Source organism: Spermophilus citellus, assembly GCF_964194105.1.
Source record: "Spermophilus citellus genome assembly, chromosome: 9".
Lineage (NCBI taxonomy): Eukaryota > Metazoa > Chordata > Mammalia > Rodentia > Sciuridae > Spermophilus > Spermophilus citellus.
In genome coordinates, this window is record NC_138191.1 from 26,634,012 (window position 1) to 26,647,542 (window position 13,531).

The 13,531-nt window shown below is 37.0% G+C and overlaps 2 protein-coding genes across 5 annotated transcripts in view; both read right to left on the reverse strand.

Annotated features, from left to right (window-relative positions):
* GNAI3 (G protein subunit alpha i3) overlaps positions 1-10,444 on the reverse strand; it is a 50,266-nt gene extending 39,822 nt beyond the window's left edge. Inside the window, exon 1 of the mRNA XM_081306321.1 lies at positions 10,193-10,444. Within this exon, the coding sequence (XP_081162447.1) occupies positions 10,193-10,310 (118 nt within the window). The 5' untranslated portion in view covers positions 10,311-10,444. The remainder of the gene's footprint in view (positions 1-10,192) is intronic.
* Positions 10,445-11,748: 1,304 nt separating this feature from the next.
* The window catches only part of GPR61 (G protein-coupled receptor 61), a 33,265-nt gene continuing 31,482 nt past the window's right edge, over positions 11,749-13,531 (reverse strand). For 3 of the 4 annotated variants that reach the window (XM_081305018.1, XM_081305017.1, XM_081305015.1), the window contains one exon: positions 12,773-13,509. The gene's annotated coding sequence lies outside the window, so the exon portion shown is untranslated. Of the gene's footprint in view, positions 12,139-12,772; positions 13,510-13,531 lie in introns of those variants that run through there. The other variant, XM_081305016.1, reaches the window with a different exon arrangement.

Below are 13,531 nucleotides of genomic sequence, written 5' to 3' on the forward strand. Positions count from 1 at the left end.
AGCAACTTAGAGAGTCCCTGTCGAAAAATAAAAAATAACTAGAGCCCGGCACCATGGTGCACACCCTGTACTCCCAGCAGCTAGGGAGGTTGAGGCAGAAGAATCGCCAGTTCAAAGCCAGCTTCAGCAAAAGTGAGGTGCTAAGGAACTCAGTGAGTCCCTGTCTCTAAATAAAATTAAAAACAGGGCTGGGAGTGTGGCTCAGCAGTTTAATATCCCTGAGTTCAGTCCCCAGTACCCCACCAAAAAAAGGCTAGAGATGTGACTCAGTGGTTGAGTACCCCTGGGCTCAATCCAGTAACAAAAAATTAAATTCAGCTTGAAAAAATAAAAGCAATTTTTAGTACCTGACCTAGTATAAATAGGTTACATATCAATATTTATAAGAAAAGTAATTACAAGATGACCAGAATCAAATTACCTTAATAATTTTAAATATATCCAGTCGAAATGATCCCTACATGACCGGTCTGGTAAGTATTATTTGCAGGCCAGGTGAATAAAAGTATACAAATGTTTGGATCATAGCAAGACATGTCCAATTCAACAGTTGTAGATTTACAAGAGCAGCTAGAAAAAAATCAGAATATCATGTACTTTTTGAGTTAAATAACAAGAATTTCTGAGACATTAAAATACATCATTCAAAAAACTTTTTTACATGAATATTAAAATTTTATCAATTTAAAAATATGACTCAGTGACAAAAAGAAAAGCCCACAGCAGCAAAACAGTAATGGATCAATAAACATGATAAAATCTCAGCTAATTTTTAACAATCTTCCTTAAACCTTTAAGTATCTTTCAAGTTAAATTTAGAAATCAAAGGAATTTCAGACTAAAAACTAGCTTCTAAAAACTTACTTCTAATACCTCTAAGCCACACTCAGGTACAGTCAAACAAATTTGGTCTTTGGGTACCCTTGTTCTTGGCTTAGTTTACATCAGATGTATTAATTTCTGTTAAACATTAAGAACAAAAATAGGCTATTTCAGGATATGTTATTTACATAGAGCACTATATCAAAACTAGAACAATTAACCAGCAATCCTACCACAATGTTATTCAGTTCAAGCAGCTTGAATTACAGAAATAATACAGCTGATCACTAAGCAGGTAACAGGATAGTCTGGATAGATAAAAGCTTAAAGATAACTCCAACTTGCTAAACACTGCAAAAGAGCTACACTAAAATGAAGACAATTAAAATTGAGGGAAATCCAAATGTTAGTAGAATTTATTTTCTTTGTATTCTCTTTTGAACATTTACATCAGAGGCATTTTTCTAATTTCAATTTAACTATCTTCTCAAGAAGTTTTGTAGGGTTAAAACGATTTCAATCACACTCAAGAATAAGAAAAATAACACAAAAATAACCCTTTTATATAACTTAAATATTCTATCTGATTAATCATATTAACTTCACCATCAAGGGACCCTAAGATCAATTTAAATCCCTCACCAATTGAGTGAAAGAAAAATGAAGTTCAAAGATTAGGACTAATCTCTCAATTTTCAGGCTCTTTGCCTTGTATTACATGGTATCTCCTATTTTGAATTGTATAATCAGGGATGTGTTTTAGTTATACTATATTCTGTTGGCTAGAAAATACATTTAAAATAAACATCAGTAATCCGAAACAAAATTAGTGCCACTGGTCTAGACATTTCTTATAATGAAATTTGTAACATTTTTATTTTTTGGTATTTACTGCTAATATTCTAGTTCCTGAACATTTAAAGTTCCCCTCTTCCCCTTTCCCTCCAAAGTCCCAATCTCCAATGAAATTAAGCCAAATAACTAAACAAAAAACAGTACAAGACAGCTAAAACCTATCCACACCAAAATCTACTTTGCCAAATGTTTTTTACCTACTCCTTATGAAAAACCTAGAAATACAATATAACCAGCAAAATAACCTGTTTACTTCTCTTCTTACTTTTGAACAATTTTTTTTTGGTGTTCATAAAAGGTTTACGGGGGGAATTAGCAAGAAAAAACAGGGGTGATGATGATGCATGAACCTCCCAAAATACATTTGATTATGTATATTTTAAACATTTCTAAAGTAAAATAGAAGGTAATTAAATTCAGGAGCTTAGAATAGAATCCTACACCCTACCTCAAGGTGAATTGAACTGTTTTCTCTGAACTATACAAAATGACCATATTGAAAATGAGCAGACATGTTCTCATGAATTAATGAGAAATTAGAGCAGTAATATGTTTAGTTCCTCAATATTTCCATCTAATTTCATTATATTCAATTTATATTTAGTGAATGTCTACTAAGTGGTAGGCATTGACATCTATTAATTAATTATTAATTCTTTCTAATAGTGACCCACCCTAGCTCTTATAAAATTATAAAAATTTATAAAGTACAGCTTTATAAAATTCACAATACCCCAACAACCCTGCCTACTTCAAAACTAGACTGGTGGGATCTAACAAGGCTGAACCAATCTGATATTCTTTCCCAGGATCCTGGAATGGGGGGATCCTGGAAGTATATGCCAGATGACACATAACACTTAACATACCAGGTCAGGTGGCATGTGAGCCATAGAAGGTGTAAGAATAAGCCAAAGTTGGATACTGGTAGGTTTGGGAGAGTATCAGAAGTGAGCAGAGAAAGCTGATACGAACTGATGACTTAGCCAACAGAACACAGCAAGTGGCCATTCTGCTGAAGGAGAAATGGGGGTGGGGAATAGTGTCACAGTCCATGAGAATGCAACCTGCTTGTATTTAATTTCTTATCTCTCCTGGGATGTCTAATGCCTAAGAAGTCATCTACTGTGTTCTGTCAATAAAACTCCCTTTTACTTGTATGAGTGATATTATTTCTTACAGACTCTTAACATTATATTAGGTCCCGAAATACACATATATGAGAAATATGTAGTTCTCCTGAACCATATATAGTTAGGAGCAACTACATATATAAATAACCATGCTATAAGGCAGACACTAAATTGGCAAAAAAAAGTACCATGAAATCTCAAGAAGAGGGACACCATTCATTTCTCCATCAATCAGGAGGGATGCTGGTGTGAAGGAAAGTAGCTGCCATAGCTTCCAGCACTTGGACGAATCCTCAGAGGCAGAGCCTTTTGGCCAAGCATCTGGGCTTTCATACTGCTGGAGCATTCAGTCACCCTGGAGGTTGCAGCCCTCTATAAGTTTGGTGTACTGAACCAAGAAAGAAGTCATATAAAGATTTCTACAGAAATTATGATTCTATGAAAAAGTCTAAGGATGGGCTGGGGATGTAACATAGTTGGTGGAGTACTTGGCTGGAATGCACAAAGCCCTGAGGTTCAATTCCTAGCAGCACAAAAAAAAAAAAAAAAAAAAAAAAAAAAGATTCTGAGGAGATGAAGAATGCTGGTATCTTTCAAAGTGCAAAGTGATCCTGGAATAAAAAAAAAGGGGGGGGGGATAGTAGAGGATAGGAAAGGCAGCAGAACACATCAGACACTACTAGTATGGCAATATGTAAAACAGTGGATGTGTAACCGATGTGATTCTGCAATCTGTATACGGGGTAAAGATGGGAGTTCATAACCCACTTTAATCAAATGTATGAAATATGATATGTCAAGAACTATGTAATGTTTTGAACAACCAATAATAAAAATTAAAAAAAAATAAAAATATCTTTGTGTATATTTTACACTGATGAATTTATTGGTCTCTCTCCAGACATTTTTTTACATGTTTATGTGTTCAATTATGTAAACCTATGAGACTATGTGCAGGATTATTGACTTTTGAAAAAGTGAACTGTAAACGGATCTAATGAGGAATTCTCTTTGTATACTGTAGATCTGAGGCAACTGCGACTTAGAGTCATCTGAAAATTTTTGAATGTCCAAATGCTCAATGGGATGATTAATTTGTAGATGGTACTAATTCTTTTCCTTCATATATATTGCTCTAACTTGAAAAATCAAAATAATGCACACTGAGGTTTTACAAACTATAAACTATTCCTTGAATTTTGAAATAAAATATATTATCAAGAGAAAAAAAAATCTTTGGATTGTGGTCATTGGAAGTTTGTTACTGATTTGTGCTCCAGAACTATAAAACATGAATATATGGCCTAAAGAATAGTTTTTCTTGGTAAATAAACAATTAATGAATGAAAAAAGAGAGAGAGCGGGACAGATCATATCCTATTCAGAATATCAAAAAGGTTTCATGGTAAAAGGAACTAAATGGTAATCACAGTGGACAATAGTGTGTGAAACATGTTTTAAATGTATTTACAAAGAAAACTGGAATCCTAGGTCTACCAAAAAATTTTTTTTCTTCTAAATTTTGCTGGTCTAGAGAATTTGGAATCTGGTAACGACCAAGTGACAGAACTGGGCAACTGACAGATAATAAAGAGATGGGAGCAAGAGAGGAGTTGAAAATAAATCCAGTTTTCAGTCTAGATAATGGTGTTTTTTTTTTAAGTTATAGATGGACACATTACCTTTATTTTATTCATTTACATTTATATGTGCTGAGGATCAAATCCAGTGCCTCACACATGCCAGGCAGGTGCTCTACCACTGAGCCACAACCTCAGCCCAAGTATAGATAATGTTGAATGTGAATGCTGGTGTTGGAAGAGAAAAGTTTGCAACAAGTGGATCTGAGAAGAGAAGTAAAGAAGGAAGACTAGTTCTCTGGGATGTACTGACTTGGGAATAGTAGCAGCAAGTTTATTAATGCACTGGGGGAAAACAGATTTCTCAAAAACTCCCAGGAGGAACCTGATGGGAAAAAATAAAATGGTTCCCTTCCTCACGAAAACATAAATTGTGTTAATAATTTTTTTTCAAAGTTCATGGATCTTCTGATGCCCTAATGAGTAGCAGGCATCCCATGTTTTTGTTGTTGTTGTTGTTTTTAAAAAGCAAGCATGCTATGGAAGAAACCAAGGAAGAAACAGAGAAGATGGTAGGGAAAAAAAGGAAATATCTCAAGAGACCAACCAACTCCCTTTTCCCTGAGAAACAAGAAGGTGAAGCAGTTCAGCTGTTTGGAGGAGGGACAGAGTAAACAGCATATTGCTTCAGATTTCCCAAACCTGCCAGAGGACTCCTGACCAGGAGCCACTGTTATCAGAAACAAGTGCCTAAAATCTAAACAAAGTTTTGTAATAGTGCAAATAAGTATACTGAGCTAAAATTATTATTATTATTAAGAAATATTGCTATCCAGTAATCCTGTAATCCCAGCAGCTCAGGAGGCTGAAGCAGGAAGATCATGAGTTCAAAGCCAGCCTCAGCAACTTAGTGAGGCCCTAATAAGTAACTTAGTGAAACTGTCTCTAAATAAAGTATTTTAAAAAGGGCTGGGGATATTGCTCAGTGGTTAAGCACCCCTGGGTTCAATATCCCCAGCAACCCCCTCCAAAAAAGAAAAAGGAAATATAGCTGCAGCCCTGATTATAAAGTCACATGCCCTTTCAAATCTAAATACTGAGCACCCTATTCTATGGTCATCACTGTATGACAAGAATATCATGGTCAGGGAAGATCACATTATGAAATGTGTCCAAAAAAGGACCATATTTCAGTCTGCAAAAGAATGCACTTATGTAAAAGATATCAAGATGGGCTGGGGTCATTGTTCAGCGGTAGAGCGCTTGCCTAGCATGTGTGAGGCACTGAGTTCGATTCTCAGCACTACATATAAATAAATAAAATAAAGGCCCATCAACAACTTAAAAAAAAAGATACCAAGAAAGTGCCTATAAAAAAAGTTTTTTGCAACACGTACTTTTATCTGTTATGCCATTTTCTTTCTTTGTCCCAATATAACACAAATCCTCACAATAAATTTAACTTCTATAAACCTTATCCCAAATAAATGGCAAATGTTATAATGAATACCCTCCTATAGAAGAATATAATAGCATATGTATCAAAGGACAGTCTTATTTCCAGCACACTCAGTCAGTAATTTGCAAATTTAAATATGATCAATTCTATAATACAGGATTAGAGATAAATTCAAATATCCTACAATATAGGTTTTTAATGCAATTATCTGCATGCAACTTAATTCTTGCCATAGATTTAATTCCTTTCACCCCAAGAATATAAAATTCTTTGAAAAGCTTGGGAAAGAACATAGTAATATGAAAAATAATTGAATATTTTTTGGAAATATCTCTGGAAAAAGTAGCTAAAATGATAAGCCTCACAAACATGAGATAAAACTTATTGAGTGAATATTATTTGGAAGGCAACAATGGTAAGCATTTTATATATATTATCTCATTGCACATTATGAAACAAGTATTATCATCCCAACTCTACATGGGTGAATATACTGATGCATATGGTTGAGTTACTTGTTCTAGATCTCATAGTGGTAAATAAAGGTAGAAATTTAATTCAGTTTTATTTCTATTCAAAAGTAGTGCCTTTATCAATCACACTAGTGCTTCCCAACTTCAGTTATATCAGGGTGCACACTGAAAATGATAAACTGGGAGTGGTGGTACATGCCAATAATCTCAACTATCAGTGAGGTTGAGGCCACCCTGGGCAATTTAGCAGGACCCTGTCTCAAAATAAAAAAAAAATGTTTAAAGACAGGACCCTGTCTCAAAATAAAAAATGTTTAAATGCTGGGGATATAGCTCAGTGGTTCAATCCCCAGTGTCCAGGGGGAAGAAGAGAAGGAGTACTGTAAGGCTCACTGGAATAAACTGGAGAGGTTTGGTGAAAAATATTCTTTGTTATGAAATTATGACTAAAAAAATACAAAGTATTACAATTTATTAAATTGGAATAAATCTTTCTTTCTTTTTTTTTTTTTTAGTTCTCGGCGGACACAACATCTTTGTTGGTATGTGGTGCTGAGGATCGAACCCCGGCCGCACGCATGCCAGGCGAGCGCACTACCGCTTGAGCCACATCCCCAGCCCCTGGAATAAATCTTTCTAATAAATATTTTTCAAATTACTAACTTCAGGAAGTTTAGAGAATCACATCAGAAGTGTTCAAATTTTATTTCAACTATTATAAAAATAATTTAAAATTTCAACATTACAAAAAAATTGCAAACAGCTCACCTGTATGCCATCTTATCTACTACACACTGATTGGGAAGCTTTTCATAATATAATTTTCTCTTTCAAGAGAAAATTGTGATTAAACACTAATTTGGCATATCCGAGATCTTTCCAATTAGAAAGAAATTCAAACCAAAAGTAATCAAGGAAGAATTACAATACTCAAGTCTTAGCTAATTTAGCCCATACTAGTATCTTAATTAAATTTCTGTGTTACCTATAGTCTGTAACATACACTTTAATTTCATAATAACAGTAACAGGTAATATTCACTGAGGTAGTACTATATGCCTGGCTGTGTTCTGCCTCACATTGTTTTCATGTTTAATCCATACAGCGACACCATGAAGATTCTCTATTTTCTCCATTTTAAAGAACCTGAGGCAGAATGAAATTAAGTAAATAACTTTTCCAAGTTTATATCCAGCAAATGGGAATTAAGATTGGAAACCCATGTTGTCCATCATTATTCAAAACTACATCCGTGGGCTGGGGTTGTGGCTCAGCGGTAGAGCTCTCATCTAGTATGTGCAGTGCAAGGTCCTGGGTTTGATCCTCAGCACCACATAAAAGTAAATAAATAAATAAATAAGGATATTGTGTTCAACTACAACTAAAAATTAAATATTAAAAAAAACTACATCCCAGTAAGAAAGAAAATCTATTGTGAGCCAGAAGAGACAAGGATAAGTAGATAGATTTCAACTTAAACTAAGTTAGATACTTTCATAGTATTGAAGTAAAAATAAAAAAGGCTTGCATGCACATCAAAGGAGATATTCTATAGCAAAAAAAAAAAAAAAAAAAAAAAACCCTTGGATACTATGTTGGTGTACTATGCTTATAGAAATAGCATGAGAGATAATTTTAACTTAAAGATATGTATTATGATATGGCTCAAGTGAGAGCAGCTGTTTTTACAACCTATTTGAATTTATTGATTTAACTTACTCAAGAATACTGTATAAAAATCACACTTGAAAAACAATGAAGCTGGTAAAAATTAAAAGCAAGTTTTAGTACTTTGATTTTTACTTATTGCTTTTCAAGTTCTGTAAGTCAACATGTGTTTAATTTTGTTTTTAACTAAATGCACTATTTGTAAAGTCCTGAATAAAAAATTTTCCAGACATTTGGAAAAGATCTGCTTGCCCAAGTTCTGACTGCTACATCATGCCATTAAAAAGCCTCACAGTTTACAATTATATTACAATAGGCTAGTGTCCTGAGGGTCTCTCTTATGGTCAATGTAAATAAATTAAATCATTTACAAAAGATGAGAATATGCCTTTAATTTCATAACCAACTGACCAATAAAGAAAATGCTAATGTCCTGGATATTGTGTTTTATACCAAACTTCTTAGGGGCCCCAAAGACAAATGTCCAACATTAACTAGCAATAAATACTTAAGGAATATCTACTATGCTCCAAGGAAATGTTCATCCACAGAAGATTGCTGTTGTACAAAGACAGTCCAAAACTACAATTCAAATTCATGCCTTCTGGAAGTTCTGGTATTCAAACTGGAAGCTCCTTTCAATGTACAACTTTTCCTCTGTATCCAAAAGAAGCTGTCACTAATATTTCTACAATCTACTAACAACCAAATAAGAGATATGGACGGCATAAAGCCTGTAATCCCAGCAGCTAGACAGGCTGAAGCAAGAGGATGGCAAGTTTAAAGTCACCCTCAGCAAAAGCAAGGCACTAAGCAACTCAGTGAGACACTATCTCTAAACAAAATACAAAATAGGGCTGGGGATGTGGCTCAGTGGTGGAGTGCCCCTGAGCTCAATTCCCAGTACTCAATAAATAAATAAATAAGTAAAATAAAAATAAAGAGACTAGGAGAAGTACTTGGTACAAAATGAAGTACAAAGTGAGTCTTGGGTTATAATGTTGTATTCTGTCCTTTGGAGCTTTACATTGTGAAAATCTGGCACTTCCCTAAAGTAACTCCTTTTTCTCAAAAAATCAATTTATTTTAAAAAGTAAAGTTTTACTGCTTACAGAAACCATGACTCCTACTTACTCTAACAGACCCCTATAAAATACTAACAATGAAGAAACATGGCTTGATTTATTGATAAGTTAATACCAGAGTACTTCATATGATTTATAAAAGTTTAAAACTAAATCATGCTAAGTAAAATGCTTCTGACTGTACATAAAAACAGTTAAAATATCAGGTAACATGAAGTAGTCCTAAAGGCAGTATTTTTCCTTTAAAGAGAACACAAGAGATAACCAGCTCCCCAGAAGTTTATTAGTCTTACAGTAAATGTCCAATTCCATAATTTATCCTAAAGTAACTCCATTCCACTGCACACCACCCATAGCAACTATTCAGCAATTTCCAATGTGTAATCTATTGTCCACTAGACAGCCACAAAACTCAAGCCATTCTTTGAATTTCCTCAATTCATACCATCCCCCTCCTTTTACAAAAAGAGATATAAAATCTTGAGAATACGAATGGTACAAAAAAGAAAAAGCATAGACTGCCTCTGCACCCAAGCTCCTTTCCTTTATATCTAAGAACTTACCATTTATCTCAACACATAGATACCTTCATGTTTGAACACGTTAATAACAGTTCAAAATACTCTAACAAATGACAAGGTCTTTATGTGAGTATTCTGTCCAAGCCTCTCCATTTAAACATTCAAGTCTTGCAGCTTTATTCTGTCATCAAGTATCACAACGCTCAAACTCCCAAACCATTGTACAAACCCAACATATACGCTTCCGCGTCCTCAGAGTTACCAACACGCTCCAACCCAAGGTAAAACCTTCCCTAATAGAGGCTCTTCCTTTACGAGCTTTTCACAAATTCCTAACACAGTCTCAAAACTCCGTATTCCCAAACTCTCTTAAAGGCCATACCAGTCCGGAGTTACACCCTCTCCAGCCTAATTCCTACTACCTCAAACTCCACCCCTCAACACGCCTTCTCGGGCCTCAGCCACCAACTTCAATACCCCGGCACGCCCTCCGGATCCCTTTGGGGTACTTTCCGCCGGTCAGGCTAGACCCTTCTCAGGCTTCGGAAAAGCTGGGCTCTCCCGACCACATTCCAACCCCGCCCCCAGCCCCTCACCGAGTAGTAGCAGCTTCACTTCTTTGGCCGCTTTCTCCCCGTCCTCCCGCAAATTGCGGTCGATCATCTTGCTCCGCTCCACCGCCGCCTTGTCTTCGGCGCTCAACGTGCAGCCCATAGCGGCGGCGGGAGAGGGAACCGGGCCCGGCCTCACTCACACTCTGCTGAAAGTGCTTCTCCGCTGGCTCAGACAGCGCGTCTACTGCTGGGCGGCGGCCCTCTCCGTCAGCTTCACTAGCGATCCAAGAAACCGGATATCCGGCGTTTACGACACTTCCGGCGACGCCCTGCGGCCGTTACCACTTGAACCACTCCCGCTCTAAGAGAGGAGATGAGACCGAAAGCGGAAGGCCCCGGGAGGGCGAGGGTTCCGCGGAGCTGTCAGGTTCTGTGAAGCTCGGTGCGCACCTCCTAACCTTAATCCCCCCTTACCTGTTGGGTAAATGTATAAAAACCGGGGTCTCCTTTTCATTTGCTCTTCTGAGGTCTCACAGCGGGTTTGGAGGCTGGGGGTTGTGATTCTCAAATAAGAACCCACAGCCAACATGTCCATTTCTACTGGTAAATTCTCGCTGGGCATAAAACCCCTTTGGTCTCAGGTTCTGTTCTGGCGGCCCAGAGCACTTGCCCAGGTGTTGGACATTTTTCAGACTAAGTTGCTTCAGTCTGATCTATCGAGTAAGAACACATTGCCCTGCCTAAGCTCCGGCCATGCCTGATATCTGAGATCTGTAACACCAATGCTACTTAAGACAAGCCTTCTCTTCTAGCCCACTGCTTCCTGCTCTTAAAATATATTCTAGTCCTTATGGTACTACTTCTAAGTTGCTGTGGGCTTTACAAAAGGCCAGTTGAAAGGTGTGTAGTTTGTCCAGTCAGCCCCACCCGGAAACAAACCAGTGCATCCTCTTAATCTCCTAAAATTTTCTGTTGTGATACCACACAAAAAGGGAAGTTCTGGTAAAAATTGCCTCTCGGCTTTATTGTCACCTGAAAATAAATCTGTGAAAGCCCCATACTGATACCTTTTCACTGATAACCTTAGAAAGTACAGTGGCGCCTGTTCTCAATTAGCTTTACCGATAGACAGCCCCACAGGTACTGTCATGGTACATTCTAGGGAGAGGGACTTCTTTGCAGCCCCTAAAATCTTTTCCTGTGATTAAAAATCAGTTGGGAATAAAGAATCTAAAAGAATACAAAGTCCCAACAGAAAGGTCTATATAATGATGATTCATTAATTAGAAAATTAGAACCACTTTAAACAGCCTCATGCATCATAACTCTTATGCTAATTCTTAAAAGTTTTTAAAGTCCCCAGTTGCTTCTAACTGATGTTAGAATGAAATGAGTTTTTTGTGATACTTTTCCATTATCAACACTTCTGGGGAAAAAGGGCCAGAGGAAAGGGAAGAAAAACCAATATTTATTGAGTACCTATTTACCAATTATGGCTAGGCGCTTCCATGTCTCATCTCTTAATCCTCACAACAACCCTGTGAGGTAGGTTATAATGATCCCCATTTTTACAGATGAGGAAATAGGCTCAGAGAAATTAAGCAGCTTTCCCAAGTTCAAACAGTGAGTAAGTAGATCTGACTACAAATTAACCCCTTTTCTACATTGCCCCTAGGAGATATTGCTCTGGGGACATCATACAACAAAAGGCCTAAGGTTTTCATTTAGTATTGGAAGTCACCTGGATATCACTAGAATGTAAGAAAAAGTAATTGACAGAATGGTTTCCTCAGCCTGTTGATTCTTCAGTGTATTAGGGAGGTCAGGTTTTACCCAGGAACAGCTTTCAGAGCTAAGAATTACACACTGAACTTTACCAAGCCATCCTGGTGACTAGAAAACTCCTGGAAGTTGGTCATAGCAGAAAATGTTGGGAAGTTCTCATCATAATAAAAGAGAAACTCTTTAATTTCCTTCATGATCCATTCCTACAGGGAAAAACAAATTGCAAATGAAATCTATTTATGTCAAACTCTGTAGTAAATGTCAGTGAGTTCACAGTGTCAGGTAATTCCAGCCTAAATTAGAGAGATCCTTGCACTTAAAACTTTTCTTCTTTGATGTTTGTGAAGGAAGGGTTGGAGGACAATGTCAAAAGAAAAGCCAAAATAAATTAACAAAATGGCTGCCAAGCAATATTTAATGCCTTCCCTTTTCTCCCTTCCCCCTCATATGCCTTTCCTATTTCCACCAGAATCACACTGCCATCTGCTGGCAATACCTCAGATCTACTAGATGATTAGTGATTGAAAAGTTTTTACCCTATCTAGAAAGGAGATTCCTCCTATGACTTTATCTTAAAAGGAAATAGAGGTAAACAGATTTTGAATCACAAAGGACACTCCTTTGCTATATATACATTTTTTTTCCTAAGGGATTTCTTCAGTGTAATAGGCACTGTACTAGAATGATAGTCTAGTGGTAGGAAGACAGAAACCTGCAAATTTTTCTAGTTCAAAAGGGGAAAATCTATGTTTGCCCAGTTTCATTTCATTTACAACTCCCACACTTTCCACAATCTGCAGGAAACCTCTATGTATTACTGCAATGAACTCTCAGAAATTAGAACTGTGGATATAGTCTCTAACATATTTCTCAAGCATATTTTAGAAATATTTTATAATGCTTTATTAGATTCAAATGCTCTATAAAGATACAAAGTATCTGATTATTAGCTCCTTGAAGGCAGGGGCCCACACATTCTCTGTGTGGGTCCCAGGACATAATGGGTGTTAAAACTATTATGTACTGAATTGAACTGAAGGAGTCAATGTTGGTATCAGTATAATTTTTATCATAAAATTATTTATTGGCTGTTCAAAGGGGAGACAGCCCCACTCCCACCAAGCCATTTTCTCCCTGTGATGCTCAGAAGACAAGAATTTGTTCAAATATAGACCACACCACCCTTGGGCCCTGCCATGACCCTTTAGTGTTACCTGATTCAACTGAGGGAAGTGAGACAGGTGGACCCAGATTCCTGTCCAGTTTGCAATTATTCCCTTTCTGTTGCAAATACCATCACCAAAGCCAATCAACACAGTTCCTAGAGTCTCAATCAGTAAATAACTCAGCCCAACTCATGTGCCCTCTCTCCAACCCAGGGCTGCAAATAGGAAAGAGATTTAAGTCTTTGTTACTGAAGCTAATTTTGAGAGCGATGAATGAGAGTAGGGAAGCATTTAATGGACCATGGAAACCCCACCCTTCCCATGCCCAACCTTAGTCTCTTGTACCCGATTGTCCAGGGGGCTGGAGGTGGGTCACTGCCATGAGGAGAGAGATCAGGGAGGCCAGTCCTGGAAAGAGAAGATTTGCAGT